This window comes from Agelaius tricolor, unplaced genomic scaffold (assembly GCF_023055355.1).
Source record: "Agelaius tricolor isolate 1412-34295 unplaced genomic scaffold, bAgeTri1.0.p SCAF_11, whole genome shotgun sequence".
Classification (NCBI taxonomy): domain Eukaryota; kingdom Metazoa; phylum Chordata; class Aves; order Passeriformes; family Icteridae; genus Agelaius; species Agelaius tricolor.
The window spans coordinates 28,382,199-28,405,402 of record NW_027269271.1 but is presented as its reverse complement, the minus strand read 5'-3'; the positions used below and the strand labels follow the sequence as shown (position 1 = coordinate 28,405,402).

The 23,204-nt window shown below is 41.9% G+C and overlaps 1 protein-coding gene across 18 annotated transcripts in view; it reads right to left on the bottom strand.

Moving 5' to 3' along the window:
* Positions 1-23,204, bottom strand: part of NFIA (nuclear factor I A) — a 349,486-nt gene that overhangs the window by 38,569 nt on the left and 287,713 nt on the right. For 8 of the 18 annotated variants that reach the window (XM_071436867.1, XM_071436869.1, XM_071436872.1 and 5 more), the window contains 3 exons: positions 22,758-22,796; positions 14,208-14,336; positions 2,130-2,308 (listed from right to left, as the gene is read on the bottom strand). In XM_071436867.1, coding sequence (XP_071292968.1) covers positions 2,130-2,308; positions 14,208-14,336; positions 22,758-22,796 — 347 coding nt within the window. The remainder of the gene's footprint in view (positions 1-2,129; positions 2,309-14,207; positions 14,337-22,757; positions 22,797-23,204) is intronic. The other 10 variants (XM_071436873.1, XM_071436879.1, XM_071436877.1 and 7 more) reach the window with 5 other exon arrangements.

Below are 23,204 nucleotides of genomic sequence, written 5' to 3'. Positions count from 1 at the left end.
AAAATGAATGAGTGTATATTAAAATAACTGCTCTCCCACATCCCGTTTGAGTTAGCAATAGTGTAGCTCTTGGTTTAGCTGCCATTAGGATCATATGGAGAAATGAGTGAACTTAGAACAGCTTCATTTTACACACTGGGAGAAAAAAACCACCCTCCCTTCAGTCTGGGATGTGGTCAGTCACAGGCTGAAGGGGATCAGCTACATGAGTGTGGTCTTTCAATTAATCACCAGAAAAATGTGTCCCTAAGTAAAAGTGTTTTCAAGTATCACAAAAACAGGAATCAGGCTTAGAAAAACATGCCAACCCTCCCCCCAGCTTATTAAGTTTACATTTTAAATGTAACCCAGCCTGGACACTTGAAAACCATACAGAGAGATGCCAAATACCATTATAAAGAGAAAGTAGGACAGGCTGTGAATCAGGTGTTCCATTTTAGTGACAAAAATGATGAGATCATTTTCGACAGCACTCTACAAATTGATCTCACTGCAGCTCTTCTGGCACTGAACATTGGCTTTTCCATTGATGATAAAAGCTCAGCTTTAAACACAGCTCCATATTCTAAGTACTGCTAAAGAAAATAATATTTTAATTCCTGATAGGGTTTCCATTAGCCTGAATTGCCAGGGACAAAATACCCATCCTGGCAAAACACTTGGGACTCTATTTTCATTTCACCTGCTCTGGCACTGACAAAAGGCCTTAAAGTTGTGGAGGTGCAAATCACACTTGTGCCAGAGCAAAAAATGGTTCAGAGGATAAGGTAAGACTCAAGTTCATCTGCATTTAACTTAACAGCACTCCCACAGACTTCCAAGACTGCAGTTGCTGGAGTTTGCAGCGAGAAGCAATCCTTCAGGGATGTTTATTTTTCCAACATCCAGCACCTTTAATAAACTAATATATTAGTGACATCTCTCAAACACTATCTTGTCTCCCAATTAGGTCCCTTTCCTGCCAAGAAGACCCCTGCTGCCTGTTCATTGTGAGTGTGCTAACAGTTCATAATGCTGAATGGTTTGGGATAAATTAAGCAAATGAATACTCAAGGAAAAAGAAAAGCACTGTATTGATTTGTTGTCTAGACATAAATGTATCTGCTAACATATTGCAGACATTATTCAAAGCCAGGACTGGCTGGAATAAGTAGAGTCAGTTTTTCTGCTGGGGAAAGGAAAACACTGAGAACAATGCAGCTTATTAAATAAGTGTAATAAATTAGATGCTAATAATTAAACTAATTCTCATTAACACTTTCAGTATGTCAGGAGAGAAGCAGTAATTTTGCCAGTTATTACTTCATTGGCTGGAAAAAGTTACATGCATTACATTTCATGAAATATTCAGAGCATTATTTTAGATTTGATTTACATAAAATTTATAAATTCTGTATTCGTCCAGAATGCTATTTCAATAATAGCAAGATGATTCACTTTATTTGATTAAAAAAAAATGAAAATGGTTATTTGAAGCTTTGGAACTCTGCTTAATTTTTCATAGAGATAAGGGGAAAAGATAACTGCTTACAGAAATAACAAACCATAATAAACTGTACTTTTAACATCTTGAGTTCAAGTACTGGTCAACTTGATCTAAAGTGCTATAAGGCAGTATCTTTTTTTTTTTTTTAATGAACTTAGCTGATCTGAAACATCTGTTTCTCACCCTCCCTTTTCCTGCTCTTCCCCCCCCCCCCACTCTCCCCTGAACTTCAAAAATAATTAATAAAAATTATTCTGCCTTTGTATTTTGTTAACCCAGGTTCCACAAGGGTTACAACACATGCAGCAAAGTCGTTTGTGGGGGGACCCAGCAGGTCACTGAAGCACCAGCTTCTCTGACACTTTAAGCTGCTTCCACCACAATGTGGTTGAGTGGTTTTTTGGGGAGGTCTCTTGTTTTTTTTTTTTTTTTTTAATGCTTTTGGAGCACAACATTATTATTTTATATATATATATATATATATTTTATATATTTTTTGTTTGTTTGTTTGTTTTCCCTTCCAGCAACTCCTCAAGGTGCGCTCCTTCAGGCGACATGCTGTTACAATAACCCCATCCATAACCCCCTGGTTAATTTTTACAAAGGACAAACACTTCTGAAGAAAGAAAAACGGCTTCCTTACATTTAGGAACCCCACCTGTCCAGCCTGCTGACCAGCGTCGGGGCAGACAAGTTGGACAAACTCTTTCAGAGTCTCCTGAGGATGATAGCGGATTGCTGGGTGTGAGAAGTATGGCCCAGGCTGTTGAATAATGGGTGATGTTGGAAAATGAAGAGTCGATGGTGTTGCATGTGGACTTGCTATAGGAAAGAAAACAAAGACGTTATATAGAGCTTTGCCTCTGGAAAAATAAAACAGTTTAATTCTGTTGTAGTTTTAAGCAGCTTTGTTTTTTCTACGTTGTTGGTTTGTTTTTAAATGTACAGTATTGTTTATACATCAATTAATATATTAGACCACATTGTGTCCTACACTCTCTTCATCTAGATCCTGGAAGCAAGCGGAGCCAGACATTTTGAAGGATTTTCTGTGTTTTTAGTGGACACGTAGAAAGGGATCAGCAGTCCTTTGTAAGAGTGAAAACTATTCATCACCTTGAGAGCAGCCCTCATCAATCAGGCAATAAAAAAAATGTATTTGGGAGATTAGGGTTGATTTAATTGACATTTCATGTAACTTGGATTTGCACATATGAATCCATTTTACATTGTAGTATAAATGGTCGATAATTTAAAAACAGTCTAACACTTCTTGTTGTTGGGGTTTTTTTTTTCCCCATCTCACTTCAGGAACATTTATTTTAAGTAACGTGTTTTCGTTTAATGAACATGCACAAAGTGGCGAGATCGTTTGGAAAATCACATTTACATTTCTCCTGAATAACGCTGGGCTCAGATCTTCAGCAAGCCCCCAGCTTGCTCTCAGGGATGAAGTTTAATTTGGTGAATTTATGGGCCAACAAGCCAGCTGGAAAATGCACTCCAGAGAAGGTGCAGAGGTGTGATGTACACCAGCCCATTGGCAATGACCGATTTTACCCTCAGCTGATTTCAGCAGAACTACAAGTGCAGCTCCAGAGCCTTTTGCTCTCCTGCATTATGTGACACCTTTGCCCAGTTCCTTGGCCTTCAAAATATATTGGGTTGGACTCTTGTTAGCCAACAGTGCTTCCCATTGTTAGCTGTCACCACGAGGCAGCGACTGCTGCCACTTACAGTGCCATGAATTCTCCCTTTAAAATGAGGATTCACTCTTCCTTCAGAATGACCAATTAATCTGGTTGCACACAAGCTCATCTGTAAATCATTGTTTATTTCTCACCAAACAGTCTTTGTTGCTCCCTAGGAGTCTTTCAGGGGTGTCCATGTGCAGAGATTGTGCTCGTACACTGCATATGACCAATCAGATAAAGGCTATGCAAGGCAGGGGAAATCCTACAGAAACTCAGGTGTTGGCTTGGAAAAATTTAAATATACAAGAAGGGAAGAAAAATAAAAAAAGCCTTTGGCACATTTGGAAAAATTGGAGAGATGCAGGAAAGTTAACTAAAATCAAACACAAATGAGCAAACATTCATTTCATGATGAATGTTATGAAAAACCTTCAGTTAAATAAAAGCTAAAATCTGCTTCTTACTCTTGTTCATTGCCAGTTTAATAATATGACACTTTATTAATAACTTCTTTTTCTTTAGCATTATTAAACCATTAGCAAACTCAAGAGCCTGAGGATGTGGATAAAACGTGAAGTCAGAAACAGCAGCAAGGAAACTGCTGCCTTTTCCTGTAAACATTCGCTGAGGGCTGGCTGGGCAGCCCTTCTATACACATCCCTTTCCAGCACAGGACAGGAATTATTGCTCTGACACCACCACCAAAGAGAGCTGCACTCATGCCAGGGGTGCTGGTATGGGATGGATGTGAAACCCTTGTCCTTGCCATGAAAGGCTCCCCTGTAACCACATTAACCCCACAACTCTGCTCCCTTTAATTCTGTGGAAAACATCCCCAATGAAAAGAGAAACATCAAAGTTAAAGATAAAGGGGGATTCCCTTCTGTAACTGTGAGGGACCACCATGGAGACAATTTCTACAATGGACAGAGAACTCAACAGTGTCCAGGGAGCCACCTCACCCCAAAATAATCCCCAGCCCTTGACTGGTGCTGCATTGAGGTCAACACCTCCATTCTACCCACACACCTTCAGTCAGGTAGATCCCAGCCAGCATTTTGATGACTACAACAAAATTTTTATTAGCCTACATTATTTCTGTCTTACTCCCTTTCCTTTGTATCTGCTTTTGTAGTTCCCCCTTTCCTTGTGTGCCAGATGGAATATGAAGGATGAAGATAAAAGTGAGAAATGGACATTTATGTGACAAACATCTAATTAAGTAAGGAATAAATTGGAATTTCTGAAATATAAAAAGAGAATTTCCTTTTAGTATCAGCTCTTTTAGTACTGTTTGAAATTGTTATGCAATTGCACTGTCCTTTATGAACAAACTCATTTCTGTTTGTCTGCTGGGTGAAAAGGAGATTGAAATGCACCAAAGACAAGAAGGAATAAAGAATTCTATCCAGGGAACATGTGGGAATTCAAAGCTAGGCCTAAGACAACATTGTACTTAGCTTTTCCAAAGTATGGCTCTCCATTTAATAATTTGATTTGCTGTAAGAAAGATGAAAGAAGTACTCAGTGGCATGTAAGGAGCAAGCCTTTCTCTGCTGCCCTGACCTCCTCAGCATGTCAGGGTAGAAAAGAAAGTGGAGAGTGTGTGTCAGTGACCTGCCCAAAGAGAGAGAGAAGCAAAGAAATGCAGGAATGACCAACAATTCAGCACAGCAAAGTGCTGCAGGGAGAATGTGGCTCCTCTTTGGAGCCTTGGCCAGCTCCTCAGCCCACCTCCAAGGGCCTCCTGCTGATCAGGGAAGGACTGGGGGAGGGAAACAAGAAAATTGGCATCATTCCTCCGCCCGTGCCACACACTGATGTGGAGGGGTCATTTTCTCCTTAGCATAAGGAGTGACGAGTGCAATAAGGATCTGCAAAGGTTTGTTTGTGCAGTCTCTGACTAGGAAATAGCAAATTTCTCAAGTGCCAAAAGAAAGGGCTCTTTGATAAGAGGAGAAAAACCACTACTATTAAACTGATCAACATTACAAATGTGCCTGCCTGATACTAGAGAGAGGGAATTAAATGTTAAAGTCTAAAATCTGCTGGCCCAGACACAGACCATTACTCTGATGGCTGAGTTGTGGTCAGCAACTCTGGAGAGTACAAAACTGGCCACTCCAACAAGTTCTGGGAGCAGAACACAACGGTGTTTCCAAATATAGGGGCCCTCACAAGCATTTTTAATCAGTGAAAGCACAAGGGGTAATGAAGCAGGTCATTATTATCCCTGTTTGCCTCTAAAAAGGCCAAGAGCCCTTTCAGTCATGATTTTCAGACTTAATAAAAATGATAAAGTCTTTAATTCCTAAACCCACACCTACAGTGATGGAAATTACCCTGTGTAAGAGAAGAGGCTCTTATTACCTCTGACGGGATATTACAAGTCTCAATCAGAGATTGTAAATTCTTTGAGATCTTCAAATGGAAGATAAAATAGGTCTTTGTCTATTATTTATTTACTTATTGACTTATTATTTATGTATCCCTAAGCAGCTCCATCCTGCCAAACCATATTTCTCCTGGCGTCTTTCAGCCTGTGACATCTATATTTTATTATTGACCTCAGTAAATGACATAAAATATGACTTCTACAATCTATGAAAAGATGTGTACTCAAGATCAGAACTTCATTTCTACCTGCTGTAGGTATGGAGGAGTTGGAGTCTCTGGCGTTATGAAATCTGTTATTTTGTGTAGGGGCTGGAGGCAGGAGTTATCCTTCCATCTCAAGGCAAGCATAAATATTTCAAAGCACACATGATTCTAATTCCATTGAAGCTGGTCTGAAACATCCCAGACTTTTTATTGAAAATGAGATGGTAATGTATGGTGGCCTGCAACAGATATACCAGTATTTTAAAACTGCTGCTATTGGGCCAAGTAATTATGCAGTACAGCTGTTGCGTGCTACACTGGATTCCTCAGTGTTTTATGAGCTCAGGGTGCTGTGCAGCACAGAAGTCACAGGATTTTTCAGAATGCTGAATTCTGATTATGCAGCTCTGTCTTGCCTTTCCTTTCCCCTTCTTGATTTGTGGTGGCCAATAACCAAGTAACCAATACAATAAGCTGCACCCATTGATTAGGTGAGCGCTGCACGTGGCCGAGGCTCTGAAGAAGAGCCAAAATTGTGAATTCTGTCCGAGCGAGTGATGAGACAATAAAGGATCAGTTAATTTGAAACAGGTCACAGTTTTCTTCAGCTATTTAGGATCCTGGAACAAAGGAGTGGTTCCTAATAAAGAGCCCTGGGATCCTTGCTCCCGAGGAGTGCCTGCTGACATGGTGAAGGGACACCTACAGTGCTCAGACAGGTTTTCCACCAGCACAGCCCAGCATATGGGGCCACATATTGATCCATCCACCTTCCATCTCCTCTTCCAAAAAAAGCCCTGCCAGCCCCTTCAAGTCCACAGCACTAGATGGAATTCCTTTCTTCCTGAAATCGTTTGAAGTCTTTGAAAGGGTGGTTTGGTGCTGCTCAGGAGAAGGTGTTATCACCCCAGACTGCTCCAGGGAGAAGTGCTGGGAATCACAACCACTGCTCCTTCACAGGCACAAGGGCTGGCCCATCAGCTGGAGCAGGGCACAGTGCTCAGATACCTCCTCTAGAAAGTGATAATTAAGTTTACTAATACTTCATTAAACATTGATCAGCCTTCCTAGAAATAGTAACACTAGAACCATAATGAAACGGGATCGTTTTTTATCCGCTTGTTTTTGAGGCCATTATAATTGGCTTCATTACAATTAAGAAAGTATTTTCTGAAAAGTCATTTCCCTGGAAATGCTAGAGAACAGTTTGTTCTGCTAGCAGCTTCCACGTCAGGCTTCTAAGTTGCTTTAACTCCCTGTGTGCTGCAAAGTTCCTGCTGCCATTCCAGTGATGCCAGTTCAAATTATGCGAGATGGATCCCACCCTTTGTACCCCAAAGGTACTTATTCTCAAAATTGACCATATTAGAGGACTAATTGGCTAAGCCACCATGCTGGCTGATGTGAAATGCTTTCAAACACCATGAAACAGCTGTGTTTATCGGAAATATGAAGAGTGACTTTTTAATAAGGAGATCTGGCAATAATCCAAGTTTGTTGAAAGGAACTTACACTTCTGTGTATAATACAATACAAGAGGTAAAGAATGGAAGCCTAAAACAATAGCTTTAAGCCCACAGATTTTGGTGATGAAAGCAGTTACCCAAACAAGAAAAAAAAATAATTAAGAAACTCGGGCTGGGATTTGCAGAGGTCCTGAGAGAATTCATTAACTGCTTTAGAATTTCAATGGGAGCTGCTTCCCTGTAACACTTTCAAAGGTTTCTGAAAGTCCCCATTTTTCTTATTGCCCATTAGGAAAAGACTTTAGGGTGATAAAAGTAGAGGACTTGCTTGCTCAGGTTGGCAAAACTTTCCTCTACTTAAATACTGAGCTGCTGAGGGTAGGGCTGACCAGTCCTAGGATGAGCCCTTGGAAGGGAATTCACATTCCTGGAAAACTCAGGTATTTGTGAAGTCCCAAAATGGTGCAAAGGGGCTGTTTAGTAACATGTTTGTCAGGTCAAAGGATGAGCTAAATGCAAACTGATCCCATCTCACATTCCCATTTCCACAGTGTCAAGGCTGGGAAATCATGGAGCTGGAGAACAAAAATGGGCTTTACCCTCTGAGCATTGGTAAAATTTAGGTATCTCTCACTCCCACATTCTGTAGACAAGTATAGATGAAAGATTTAAAATACAACAGAAACAGCTGACCAATGCAAGATGTAGTGAAACACCCTTAGATAGGGTGGATGGAGGATCTGTTCCTGTCCATGAACATCACAAAAATGGGCTGAATTTCAGGCTGTCCATCTCTCAGCTCCAGAAGTCAAGTGCAGCTGAGCACTGCTGAAAAGAACAGAGCCACCACGCTATCTCCAGCTCAGGGCTGGCTCTCAGCCCTTTGCTGCTGCTGCTCTCAGTGGTACAAGGCACCTGGACCCTTTGTTCAGGAACTCTTCCTGCAAGAAGTTCTGCAGTAGCAAGTGGGAGGCAGCAGGACATTGTGCCAAGGCCCACGGAGCTCCTAGCAAAAGGAAAATGTGCTGAGGGCTGTGTTTGAGCTCAGGGTTTATTGGTGTACTCTGGGCCGCTGAGTATTACAGGCTGCTTTTGAAAACCTGTGGAGCTGAACTGAGCACTGGTTCCAGATTCTGGCACGGGCAGGGGGCCAGTTAAGTTAGCTATTTTTGAGCAGAATGTTTTAAAACATGTCAGAATTCTGCTGCCTTTGGGAGACCAGAATACTATAGAATTGATTACATTGGGACAGAAATACAAATCAGACCCTATAGAAAGCACTCCTTCCTTCCAAGGCTACAGCTAGAGGTCAAAAAGACCCTAATTTACCATATTTGTAGAATTCCTGCCTCGCATCAAATGCTGTCAACTTCTGCATATTATTATTATTACTTTTAATACACATGATGCATCCTCATATATTCTCATCACAAGATAAAAACTACTGCTAGGAGAATATATCATGTCTTTCTTATAATGAAATGCAGTTGATAAGTTTACAATAGAAATGTAAATTCTCTTTAAAACTACAACCTTTATGTGTGTGATGATATAATTCTGCTTTGATACTAAAAAGGGCATGGTAATGGAATCTGTGACTTTGGAGTGATATATTGCTGTTAAGTTAATAGGACTCCACATTCCCATTTCTAATATCAGTGTTTTTCCTCCCTTTCATTCTGTAGATGGTAAGCTGATACTACATAAACATTGTTAAAGCTATAGTTCCACGCTACAGTAATTCACTTAACTTTAACATGATTTATGGTTCTGTCAATAGAGGAGGTTGAAAATCCAGAGCTCTGATGCTTAAACATGGGTTCCATATTTAAAGCAATAATGTGCTTTTTGTGTGTGTCTGAAGCTAGAAGAATTTAGCATAAAGCAGAGATAAAAATATTATAGTTCACTGCACTGTTTAAAGCATATAGTTTAACTCCATGGATACATCAAAGAGAGCAAAGGAACCAAACACAGCATCAGGAAAAGCACAGGCAAAATACTTTGTTCCTGCAGCACTTTATTTTTATATTATTTTTTTAGGGATGCATGAAATCCTATTAGTATTTTTAACACTCCCCCTTTTTTTTCCCCCCATTCTTTTGCTCAGTTAGATCAGCTCCTTTTGTCAGGATGAGTTTAAATCTGGGTCCACTGTATTAATCACCCCCCTTTCTTCTTTCTGGCACTTCCCCTCCAGGCATTTTGCCTCTTTAGGAGATTAAGCGACCAAGTCATCTTGTTGCTCTAACATGTCCTCACTGGAGCAACATATTAACACAACTCCTCTGCAAAAGAGCCCTCTTCAGAAGTTTGCTGCAGGGATGACAAATTAACCCAGCATGGTGTCCCACACATCTATCTCAGTACAAATTATTAGTGTAATAGAGGTTTTAGTTATGCATTTATCTAGTAATTATTGAAGGGTTATACAGAACGGAGCTGAGCAATCGTGGCCCTTTATGAGGCGAGCTCGGTGGGTGGCCTTACAGTTAATTTAGGATAGGACTGTCTAAGCAGTTCACTCACACACAAATTAGCTGAACAGCCTGCTCCTTTAAATATTTCCTATGTCACAGGCTAACTCTTGACAATACAACAAAGGTAGAGTTTTAATTACACGGTCGCTGACTTTTGTTTAGCTGGAGCTTTAACCCTTTGCAGGTCTCCCTCTCTGCCCTCCCTGCCCGGGCTGCAGGAGTTTGGGGATTGTGGCATGGCTAAAGCCCGACCTTGAGGCCATCTGTTGGGAAACTGCTTTTCCTTCAGCACCAGGTTGCTCCAGAGTGAGTGCAGAAAATCAAAATCTTCCCCTGCTCAGGCAGCTGTCCTGACATTGTAAACTGCATCATGCAAACTCATCTGATGGTCAGCCCTGTGCTGTTCGTGGCTTCCTCGCCCTTGTGGTGTGACTCTCCTGGCTCTCTGACACCACTCTCTGTGTCTGGTTTGTTTTTGTCAAAATCCAGAGGGGAGTAGAAGGTGACACCACTGTGCCAGCTGACAGCACCAAGAAGCGGCCACAGAGACTCGTGTGACAGAATGGGACATCACAAAATGCCTTTGTACAGTGTACACCAGGAGCCTTCACTTTGATTCCCTTGGAGCTGGCTGACAGGACAGCGAGCAGGCACCAGGACTTTGGTGAGCCAGTGGAGGATGCTGATAGAGAAGGACACAGTATCGTTCCAGATATGTGACATAAAGGTTTTGCCACTTTGGCATGGACAGAGAGTACTGTGCTGCAGCGTTTCCCTGGCAGGCCTTGTCCTGATAAAAGTCTAAGTGGCAATGGTAATTATGGAGGAAATTAATATAATGGAAACCAGTCCACTAGTTGACTTTCATCCCTTCTTCTCACACACCCCCTTCCTTGGGTTCTTGCCTTCGTGCTGTATTTCTTGCTTCTTGTAATTGTGTTTCTCCTTCATTTATCTTCCTAACACACCATCTCATTGTTATTTTCTTTCCTTTCCTTGCCTTTTCTTTCCTTGCTTTTTTGGCTTGCAGGATCCACACTGTCATATTCCATGGGAATGCTTGAATGCTCTGCAGCACAGGCTGCTGTACATCCCGGCTTTACAAGATCGTGGTCAATTTAACGTTTCAGCCAGCTCCAGTTATAAAGTCACCAGAGTGTAAGGAGCAATACATGGAAGCCTAAAACCATTTATGTAAATACTGCTGTCACCCATAGTATTTAAATCCTTCACTGCCTGGTGAAGAGTTCAAGTGTTCTGGGAAGCTTTGTGAGATGCCAGCAATCCATAATGGCTTTGCAATGCTGGAGTGCTGTGGTGAGCTATGCTGACCACCAAATAATCTCATTTGCAGGTAACAAAAGTATGCCTGAGTAGGAGAGAGATCTGGCTGCTCGAATTTTCAAGGCTTTGAAATAAATTCTAAAACTGATAGTGATGCTAAAGCCACCCTATAGGTGATCAATTTACCATCTGCCAGACACTGAATCCTAACCACGCTGGTCCAGAGAAGACATATGGTGCATTCATAGAGTCATGCCCAAAAAACTGCCATCATCAAGTGAGGCTCCATGAATCACTTTGCTAGCTTATCACCAAAGAAACTTGGATCTTGCCACCATCTGTTGGAAGTACTGAGGAGTCACTGAAGCATTGGCATCCCCGCGCCAGCACTTGCTGCACATCTGGTCTGCTGGTCAGCCAGCTCGGATCCGCTCTCCTGGCTACTGCCCAGCTGGGCTGGGCACTGGCAGCAGCACCAGAGCTCACAGGAACGAGGGCACAGCCTTCCACAGCACAGCACATCCAGGCAATTCCACGAGAGCAGAGGTTTTCCAACTGGTTCGTTGGGTGGAGCACCTCAGAGCGAGGAAATCCTCTCAAGGATCTTACTCCTCCTCCAAGGAAGTTTTGTTTCCAGAATGACTCATTGTGGGGACCACAGGGAAGGGCATTCAGTATCCTGGGACACCCCAGCATCAGATGTGCGGTGTGTTCCAAGGGATGCTTGGAAGTGTGTGAAAGATTCGGGAATATTCCCGAGAAGTTATAAATTGCTGGTTGTCAATGCCAACACCTGCCATGAATAGTCTACAGCTTCTTCTCTGCTGTCTATTTTGATCATGCTTTACAAATGCATCTCATACACACATCCAAGTGATAAACTTGCACATACGAGCATGAGAAGGAGATGGAACCTCCTTGTGATCGTCGTGTTGGCTGAGGAGCTTACTCTGGTGGTGACCTACTTACTCACAACTCCCCTTCCTCCGAAATCCCCCTGCACAATGGAGATTAAATCCTGCTCTTTGTTTTCCAAAGACCCCTCAGAATGACCTGCCATTGACCATTTACATAATGCACCTGTGTCCAGAGGGAATTTAGCCTGTGTGTGCTGTACCATCATCCCTGCAGAGGCACAACTCCCAGTCACTGCTGGTGGAAGTGAATCTCTCAATTATATCCTCTTATACCACAGCATTATACTCTTTATGTTGCCACTTCTGATACCTGAAAAGCTTCTCTCTTCTGCTTACTGTCCCTAAAGTACGCCGGAGGCAATGGGATAAAGAACAAAGCTGGATTTGCAGAAAATAATCCATCTCAGTGTATCACCCTTTACTAACAGAATGATTGTTGCAGCAGGGAAATAAACACAGCCAGTGTGCTGTGGATGGAGAATACTGAGGAGGAATGTCCCAAAAGAACAAAGGATGGAGTCTGGGACAAGATTTTTTCAGGATGATGGCACTTAAAGAAACCATGGATGGCTGAAAGTCAGTGAGACTTTGTTTGAGAACGAGCATAATATAGAAGATGCTTCTAAATGATGTTGCAGAAGAACAGTTTTGGTTAACTTTTTAGGAACCATGACGATTTAAAAGCTGTGTTGCTTCTTTGTGGAGTTAGTAAAGAACATCTCCTTCCAAACAAACAAAATGTGGGACTGTAATGATTCTATTTGCTTTTCTGGCTCCCACTGAATGTTCTTCTCACGTAGCCAGTAGAAATCCCTCAGTGCACAGAAAAAGTCTTGTGAAAACAGACTGTAGATGAGATTTAAACAAGGCCTCACCACTGAGACATTTCCTCTCTCAACCACACAAGAATCCAAAGCACAGAGGGTCTAAACAGGGGCAGACAAAGGCAGTCAATGATCTTAAAAAATTAGTGTGAGGTAAAACACAGCTAAATAAAGAAAGGCCTATTAACTAATCAATCAACAACTGAAATCTAAAAGGCTGAACTTCTAAAAGACAGGAATTGGGAGTCAGCTGATGTGCACTGAATAGAATGTTAATGGAAGCTTCATATTAGTCATACTTGTATCACCAATTATCAAGGCTTTTAAAAGAGGACATATTTGCCAGACAGCTCGGATCCAAATTTCAAGGGAAATCTCTGTAGAGCTTAGATGCCTAAATTTCTTCTGAGGATCTAGGTGCATGTCTAAGGGTAATGAATAATTTTTATGGATTAACCACAACAAATCAAACTACAATAAGCAGATTTAACAAAGCACAAAAACCTCCTGAAGTGCAAGTCTGACCTTGCTTCAACTTTGTGCAACTCCACCATTTCTCACCACATCACCTGGATGTGCAGACAAAGAGGCTCCTCCTGGTTTATGCTGCCCTCAGTAAAACCAGGCTGATGCCAAACAGACATTTCCAGATAATTTCTAGGATGAATTACTAATATGCATTTTTATGCTTCACCATTCGACCAATTCCTTAATAATCTTCTCTAAATGAGACAAAATTTCATAGCAGAAAGAAACGTGTCACAACCATTCACTCCTATTTTTATATCTTCCAAAGAGGTTTGTAAGAGGATTCATTCATTTGTGTCTCTTCTATGCCCAAGTGAGTTCCTTTTCAAATGTGAACTCCGTATTGCATTTAGTTTTCTAGGCTAAATGCAAATGCATCTTTCTAACAAAACTGTATAAACACATCTAGACCCAGAGGACATCTCTTTTACTTGGAAAGTCAGTCAGAAGAGTACTGAGAAGGAAACCAGCCAAAGTATTGCAGGAACCAACTTCAAAGGAGTCCCCTAACAAGGCACACTGACACCAGCAGCACAAGAATAAATGACTGGCAGAAGGAAGTCCACAGAGCTGGAAGACAGGCGTGGGTCAGAAGTGATGGATGGGTCCCTGTCTCGAGCAGTTGGACCGAGTCAACGTGATGGATGGCCACGAGCAGAAGACACATCCTGTCCCTTTCCCCGCACCCTCTTCCAACAAAACCCCAAGGCCCCAGAAACCAGCGTTTCCACCTGGGGTGGTCGTCAGGAGCTCTCCCAAAAGCGGCCCAGCCTAAGAGAAGCAGCCTGTGAGCCCTAAGCCCTGCTGGGTGTGGCGCAGCCCCTCGCGGGCGGTCCCAGGCGGCGATGGCTTTCCTGGAGCGGCGCTGGCACGGCCACGGCGCCCTGGCTGCCCTCCAGTGCTGGGGGCTCTCGGGAAAGGCCTCACCTCTGGGTCCTGTAATGACAGGTCGATGGTGCTGTGTGAAAGCCGTTCCAAGGGAGGAGGTCTGCGAAGGCGAGGGACTGCTGAAACCAGACTTCTCTGACTTCTTTAATGTAGTTGGCGATGGCATTCCTGGCAAGAATGATTGATAAGTGCAATTTAATAATGCTAGGTCATGGAACGACAGCCTATGCATTGTGAAAGGGGGTGCAGAAGCAGCTAGACACACTTAAAGGACAAATGAAACGCAACACAACAGCAAGCTGAAAGCTCACTTTTATTTGTGGGGTTTTGGTTTTGTCGAGGCAGAAGCAGCCATGGTTTGCTCTGAGCCATGAGTACTAAAAGGCAGCCATATTTTTCTTATAAAGCTGAAATACAGACAAGATGCAGCTTATTATTGCTACTGAAACCTACTCTGCTTTATTTTTAGAAATCTGTAATAGCTGGAGCATTTGGATTTTTACAGGTTTTTTATGAGTTCTGTCTTTCACTCCTTGGTTTTAGTAGATTATTGCAAATGGATCTTTTAAATGTGCCGCACGACTCAAGGCACAACCAGAGAATGGAGTTCTCTGAGTTCAAACTCTTCCTCCCCTCACTCTCTTGACTTCAAAGGTATTTGAAAGTTATACATTTATGTGGCTCTCTTTCGCTTTCAATTTTTTTTTTTTTTAAAGGGTGAATGGTATTTATGTCCTGATATTAGAAGCTGCACTGGAATTATTCTGGAGTTGTTACAATGCCCTTGAACTGCATCAAAGGCTCCCAATGAAAATCAGAGTTAAGTTGTCACTGGGTGAAACCTCTGCCATGGACAGGCAGAAATGGTGTGGTACTCATCTGACTGGTTTGGTATACAGGGTGAGAATAACTCCTGTTGATGCCATAACATAGCTGTGGTATCAAAAAAAATTAATGGAATGAACACATTGCAACGAGCTTTTAAAACCCGAGCCTTTTCTGTGTATGGTACATGCTTGGATGGAATAATTTTACAGGATATAAATGAAAAGTATGCACGTTTGTCTGCACTAGCCTATATTTTTGCAGTTACAGATGCATCTGGGTATTCTGACTATCAGAATGTATCCTGAAAACTCAAGATTTCCAGTATATACAGCCCATCAGGCATTCTGCATATCCATAGGGATACAGCAAAACAAAGGTGGAGATTTCAGGGGGAAAAGCAAAATATCACGTAGTGTGCAAGTTGAACTTCCACCAGCAAAGTAATTTAATTTTATTTCCAACTCTGTGTTTTATAGTATTTAATTGTTAAAAAAGTAAAGAGAGAGGCCTGGACAAGATTATCTCTGGGCTATATTATTAACTTTATATTTAATAAGACTAGTTTTATAGTCCCTGGGATGTTGATTGCAATATGCAGGAGCCTTCTTGTACTTTATACTCTGCACTGCTGGGCCTTAATGGTTTCAGTGAGGCTTTGGAGTTTATATTTCTGTAAGTTAAACAAAGTGAGGGGATGGTTTGAGTTCCAGTGTTGTACTTGCAGCTTTCTGCCTCAAAACTTGTTTGCTACAAGGTTTGTTGTTATGGTGGCTTTTAGGAAAGGTTACAGACGTAACATTTGAAAAATCAAAGCTTAGAACTGACTATGGTGCAAGAAAAATATTGGGTTGGGGGTGTAATTTTTTGGGGTTTTTGGGGAAGTTTTTGTTTGTTTGTTTTTTGGTTTTTGTTTGTTTGTTTTTGTTGTGGTTTTTTTTTTTTTATGTGGTCTTAGTGACTTTGGAGTAGGAACAAAAGCATAGATTAATTCAGTTTCGGGGGAAGAGAGAAAAGGAGATTGAACTGAGGTGTTTCAATGAAATATTCCAGAGCAGCCTGCTGAATTTCTGCTCCAGTGGGATGTAACTTGGTCATGGCATGTCCACATTCAGGGCAAGGACACTCAAAGGAATTAATGGTGCTGCTGACCCAGATTTCCCTATGATGGAAGAACTGGGGATGGAAACACCAAACGAGTGTCAACCCCAGCTCTAAGTACAAAATATTATGGACACTCCAAGAGACTTTTATGCATGGGGGAGGTCACTAAAATTTTCCAGCGTGGGAGCTGCTCCAAGAGCAAGATTGTGCAGCCCATGAGCAGGGACCCAGGTGGGACATGAGTTACCTGAGCCCTGGGCAGGTGACAGAGGCCAGGGGAGGAATGAGATCTCAACTCTGTGGCCCAGCTGCTCCCTGCTCTCCCTGGCTACAAACCCTCTTCAGGGCAAAGATAATAAAGCTTCTGAAAAAAATGAAACAGCTTTTCTATTACCCCTGTGTTTAAAAAAAAAACCCTGCAGGACTCATCTCTAAACCACAGCAGGGTTGTGGAAGGAGGGAGTGGAAAATGGTTAAAAGCTGCAGCAAGTTCGTGTGATCGTGTCCAAACACTGGAACTTGAGGAGCTACAAAGAAGCTGATGAATGACCTTGAGTGTGGCAATGCTGAGCAGTGGCATGTTCATGTGGGGATGGGTTTTCTAAGGTTGAGGCAGAGGCTTTCATGTGAAAATAGAGATTTTAATGTAACCCTATGCAGGGAAATTGAGTAGAAAAACAAACTGAAGCGCTGATAATTGGTTGCTACTTCTTTTGCTCTATTTGTTTGTTATCATTCTGATTGCCATTATTATCACAAGTTTGGTTCATTTATTTATTTTTTTCCCAGGGTATTTTGAAATGTATTGGTTTGGAACAGTCCAACTATACCATGTTTTTGTTTTGTTTGGGGTTTGTAATGACACATTTTATTTTGAGTGATCACATCCATCAGATCTCAAGAAAAAAATGGCTGCTTCCTAGTTCAGAAGAATATGCAAACAGGAGCTTAATTACATCACTTAATATTGACCAGGAGAAAGAAGAAGATGAGCTTGCCAGCTCATTTCCAAAGCATGTTTTGTCCTTTAAGAGGGGAGGGTATGACAGAAAGTTAGGCAGTGCAAAGCAATTAGCATCATTCACATTTTATGTTGCGCTAGCATGGTGCTCTAGCAGCAAAATTCAAACATTCTTTGAATGGGTTAATAAAAGAAGAAATACAGTCGGCATGCAAGAAAAAGGTTTCCAAGAACAAGCCAAAATATGTCCCATTCTTCTAAATTTATCACAGCCATGTCACATTATCCTTGAGACTGCCAGGAATGTCAATTTTTTTGCAATTTAAAAAAAATATCTCATTTAGCACCATATGTTTGGTTAATGTGCCTGATATATCCTGCGTATTCTTTAGTCCATCCATTTCTAATACTCATTTTCTTCTTTTTTTTTCCTCCCCTTGCTAAGCCATATGTTACAGTGCTGGTCATTCTATCGAAGCTCCTTTAGGGAGCTGGGAGCGAGGGGACTCCTGTTTAATCACCCAGAAAAACTTTGAATTCTACAAGTCTCACTTAGGTGAGCAGTCTCAACACTTGAGTTAGTTGTAGGTGCCTGGTGCCTATGAAAATCAGGCCACCTATGAGGTGGCACGGCGTATGTTAACTGTGAGGAAGGAACTAAAGGTAGGTGGCTAAACATTGAATTAGGTGTTTAATTTCTGGCACCCACGTTTGAGACTCTTGGCTAGTTTTAAGGGTCTTCTGCTCCAAACCTAATGAGTTTTAACACATTTAGCGGCCTCCAGTCCGCAGGGCCCCTCCTGTGCTGCTCAGGGATGCAGGAAATTAAAAAGTTAAGGCTGAAGGTAGCTTGGGCAGAGCTGGGGATGCATCCCGGGAGGATGGGGCTGCCTTGCACAGCTTTGCTCGGCGTCGGTCCCGGGAGCCACTGCACTGAACAGCAGATTTCAGCACTTCACAGGACCCCGAGGAAGGGGCAGTGCCAGCTCTGAGGACACCTCTGAGTCCCTGCTCTCCTCTCTCTGCTCTCTGGTGCAGGGCTGCAACAAATTAGAATCTCCCCCAGCCCGTCTCAGCTGCGCTGGCCGGTGGATAGGGAATGGAGCCAAGGATCCTCCCCGTTCCCTGCCTCTCTCCATCCATCTGCTCTGAGCAAGGAATAAACAAGAACAGCCAGAACACAACGGCTGGGTAACCCAGGTGGGGGTTAAAAGTATTCCTTACTATTCTGTGGATAGGACTCTTGTCCAAATCACAGCCACACCTGGCACTTTTAGGGAGCACAGCTTTCAGAATCCAGGTCTGAGTCTCCTCTCAATGTTATTTAGAGTGAGAGAGACGAAGATCAGACTTAGTCTATTTTCATCTTACGGCAGCTTTTAACTACAGAATAAATGGAGAAGTTAATTGCTAAATAAAAGAAGAAAATAAAGGGATTTGTGGCATAAAACGCAGATGGAAGCCTGAGTGGGTGTGCTACTTTAACTTACTGTACTTGTGTTCATGTGATTCTATATGTATGCCAAACATATATGGTCTGAGCCTGATCCCATTAACATAAATCTGTTTTATTCACTGGACAGAGGGAACCTGATCAAAGACCATGATGGTGCTAAATGGAACAAGATGTGTACTTTCGTATTTTTTTCCAAAAGGAAATATTAATTTGACATCGGTTTTTCAGTCGAGAAGAATTTTAATTGCAGTACACAATAAGCAGAAAATTCAGACAACAATAATCTTGAAACTGTTAGCAGCATTATATTTCTATCAAGGAATTTGTGTGCTTTTTTTTTCAACATTAGAGCTTTCTGAATTTTCATTAATTTGGCATTTCCCTAAACACACGAGTTATTATTTTGTTCATTCCACATCATGCATCACACCCTTCTGCTCAAATGCATAATGCAAGCGCAAATGGGATCCTTGTCCTTGGGAGACTCTGGTTACTGGAGCCATTGGATGTTGAAGTCCCGCAGAAAGACTTTCCAAAACTCTGCACTTCGCAAACCTCCAGCCCAAGTTTAATGAGTGCACAGGAAAACTTCGTGTTCCTCATCTTCTAAGGGGCACTGGAGCACTGTGGTGGGTTTAATTCCTCTACCTCCTTATGTTTGCCAGTACTAGAAACGCACCACATAAGAGTCTTCCTTGAGTACAGCTAAAGGTCTTCAAATGTTCATGTATGAGGCTGATATATATTTAAATGGACCAGAAAATGATGCGTGAGAATTGAATGCACAAATCCTCCCCAGAACAAACAAGTATCTGTGAACCTCTTTTCCATGTACCTGCCACGTGCCTTACTAAAAAAAATCAGGATTAACTCTGATGGAGTCAGTGGAGTCACAGCAAGAGGAGAACAATCCCCCTTCTCTCCAAATCTACACCTGAAAATCCATCCAATTTCACTTGATTAATTACTGACATTATTCTACCTGCACACATCTCGCACAACAACTCCATCTCTCGTTAGCTGGGTTTGTAGACCAGCTCATACTCATCTCCAAAGACCTTTGGATAATTACCCCAATATTCCCAGTAGCTCTCTGCCACTAGACTCTTGATGGAGATTTCATAACAAAAGCTATGAGTGAAACATGGTCTGGATCCTCCTTCCCAAGGCACACTAGGAAAAGGAATCATGGAAGCTCAGGTATTACCAGGTGGACCATGAACTCGACAACATGCAGAACAAACAGATGATGCAGAAAAACAAGCCGGCTGTTGAAGGAAAAAAACTGAATATATGGGAAGCATTTTTCAAGGAATTTTCATCCTTTTGTGCGAATTATTCCAGCAATTCCACTGAAATCAGTATCAACAGAAAGGCTGATCAGCTGCTCTATTTTTTCCTTCAAATTCCTGGGGAATTCTTAATTTCAAGCTTCTTGAAACGTTGACGGCTACCCTGCTGCCAGTCATAGCAAGTCTGTTCAATTTAGTGCTGAGCAAACTTTGTCATCAGCCGAGATACGATCACACTGACTGCCATCCATCAGTTTACTGTATTAATTGCTCCAGTATACACAAAATACAACACAGATGGAAATTCACTCATCCTAATGAAGTGCTCTTTAGTTTCTACGCTCTGAATGGGTACTGGCTCCCCTGGTTGCAGCCGGAGTTACCATGATCACTGATTAACTACCTGCCAGCGGAGCACCTCGCTTCACGAGGCTAAATCCAGCTTAATAAACAGTGATTTTTACAGAAGAAAAATGAAAGCTCCCCCTCTATCCACTTATCAAACTGCTGCATATGCATCACCAACACACACATCCAGTTTCCTCAGAACTCGACATCTGACAGATCATCAGGAAAACAGAGCTAATCTATCCATACCCATCAACATCGTATCATAGGTGACTGCCAGATACTTAAGAAGCCATCCAAAAGAAATGTCACAACTCTTTTTCAAGACACTACAAAAGAAATGTTCCAAACAAAATAAAGCAAATGCACGTACAAGTAAATGAGCCAAAGAACTTAATAAAAAGAGATTGATTAAAATGAGGACCAGAATGTTCAAAAAGGACTGAGAGAGAAAGAGAGAGAGAGGTGCCAAAGGCGCATTAAATGGATTCAATGGCTTTAGGTTTTAAATGCTTTTGGACTCCTCAGCAATTTTTAGCCAAAAATGATAATTCAAGTTAGAATCAAAATTCTGATGTCACTTAGGGAAAAAGAAGGCTGAAATTTCTCCTTTGCAAATGAGCACAGATCCATTTAGGAAGGAGAAATATCACTTTATAGTGATGGACAACCTTGCCTGCAGAATTTTAAAGCCGAGCACTTCAATATTCACAATTATTTTTAAATCCTACCCCATGAAAGTCTGCCTAAATTGTTTGGTACAATGTTCTCATAGAGTGTATTACCTTGTCTGTTTGTATCTGTGTTTACAGCATCATCTGGATTGTTTTAGGTCGCTTAAGTTAGGCTTCATTCCTGCTCTGCCACCCAAGCAGTTCTTTCAATAACTAATAAACTAGTACTGAAATCTAACCAATTTCTTCAAAACATAATTTCATGAGTTATATATTTAAAAACTTTAATGAGAAGAGCAATAAACAGCAGGATAACAGTTAAATTCTGCCTTTGAGTTAATGTCAGCTTCGGCATAATTTTCCATTGTATAAATATATATTGCAAGGAGAATAAAAAAAAATAAAATTTCTAATGACGTCTTTAGACATCTCGTCTAAAATTCATGACTACATTTGTTTCATTTCAAATGCTACTTGAGAGTTTTTCAGCACACTTGGCAGATTAGATATAGCAGCAGGGACAAACTGCAGCCATCCATAGGAGAATATACCTTTATGTGGGTGCTTTGGGGATGGAACATCTATAGCTGCAAGGCAAAAAATGCCATCATAAATTTGGATGGCATTTACAAAGCCCTCTAAAAAGTCTTTGCATATGATTATAGCTGAGGTATGATATTTTTGCAAGTAAAAGACCCAGAATAGATTTATGTTTCAACTATATCTTCCTGAAGATGCATATGGATCCTAAATTGCGAGTGATACTAAAGGGAATCTTTAGTAACTGAAGAGGATGGAGTAAAATTTTGGGGGTTTTATTTATTTATTTATTTAATTTTCTTAAAAATCATTTGCTCATTATTTGCATGTCATCAAGCCATCATTGGCTAGCCAGGCTATATATAACAATGATGGCTGCTGAACGCCCCAGGCATGAGATGGAGATGGGTAAATATGCAGATTTTCTGGACTTGTGACCTCAGTTACTGCATGGTAATGCTTTCAAATGACTTTTATGATGACAAGACTAAGTTTGGTGCTAATATTGGTTTTGAAGATTTAATCGGTGTACTGTGCCATTGAACATGTGTTTTAATTAATAAAAGAGCTGTGGTCAGGATTGAAAATAGCCCAGGTGATTTACCACAGACTGTAAAGCCACCTGATTTCTGCACAATTTGAGGTGAAGAGTTTATAGGTTATTCCAAAGGAAGAAAGAGTTGCAAACTGAATTTGTGTGCATTGTACCAAGGGATTTTTAATTTGGCAGGTCGAGAGTGGACTCATGGAACTGTTCTGTTTTGGTATCCAGTGGTTCCCGGTGTTTTCACCCTCTGACAATTTGACAGTCACGGGACTGAACCCTCCACAACACCAGAAATCATTTGTAGCTGCTGTGCTCCTTCCTGGGAATGTCCATGTCCAGCTGCACACTGGAATGGCACTGGGCACCTGCCACCAGGCAGAGAGACTGAAGCCACTTCCCCACAGGTGACAGCAGCCAGGTGAGCTCAGCCTCCCTCCTCTGCATCCCCAGTGGCTCCAGGATTCCCCGAGGGAAGGCAGAGCACTTTGGCATCGTTTCCAGAGGAGCCTGGATGGCCCTGCTGCCTGCAGGAATGCTCCTGGGAGCTGCCCAAGCCCCCTGCCACCCACGGGGCAGGTGAAAGCAGAGAGGCAGAGGGCTCCCAGGGAATATCCCCCTGCAAATTCCATGACAACAGGCACGGCAGGGGCAGAGGTGACATGGGAGTGCCTCCTCCAGCGCTGGCACTCCGGCAAAGTGCTTGGCACCAGCTCTGTCCTTGCTGGACACAGGAGAATCCACACCAGAGGGGGCACCTGGCACATCCCCCCCAAACCAACACAACAACTCTGTGCACCGAGAACGAGAGAGAGCATTGGCATTGTTTGAATAAGCACACCCACCATGAAGTGCTCCGCGGTGTTCGGGGTTTCTTAGATATCCTGATTTTATAAAAGAAAGTAAAAGAAGAAAAAAGAAACAAGGTGAGAGAGAACACTATCATATTTTGTAGCAAGCAGGATACTGTGTGAAATCTTGGCCCAGTGAAGTGATAAAGGGGAAGCTTTCAGTTTGCTTAAGGGAAAACTTACGAGCAAATAGTGAAATTACCAAAATACCACATTGCAGAAAATGGGTGCATTTAGGTTCAATTAAGCTGTAAAAAGGAAAATGGCACTTTAGCTTACAAAAACCAAGGGACACAGGGAGCTATCAGAAGCAACTTTACAAGATTTGTGTGCGTGAGGATGCTGCTTCACTGGACCAAGAAAGCTACAGTATGGGACAGGATTTTTCTTTTATCAGACACTTTTGCTAGATAGCTTTGTCCAACCTCAGAAACTGCTGCT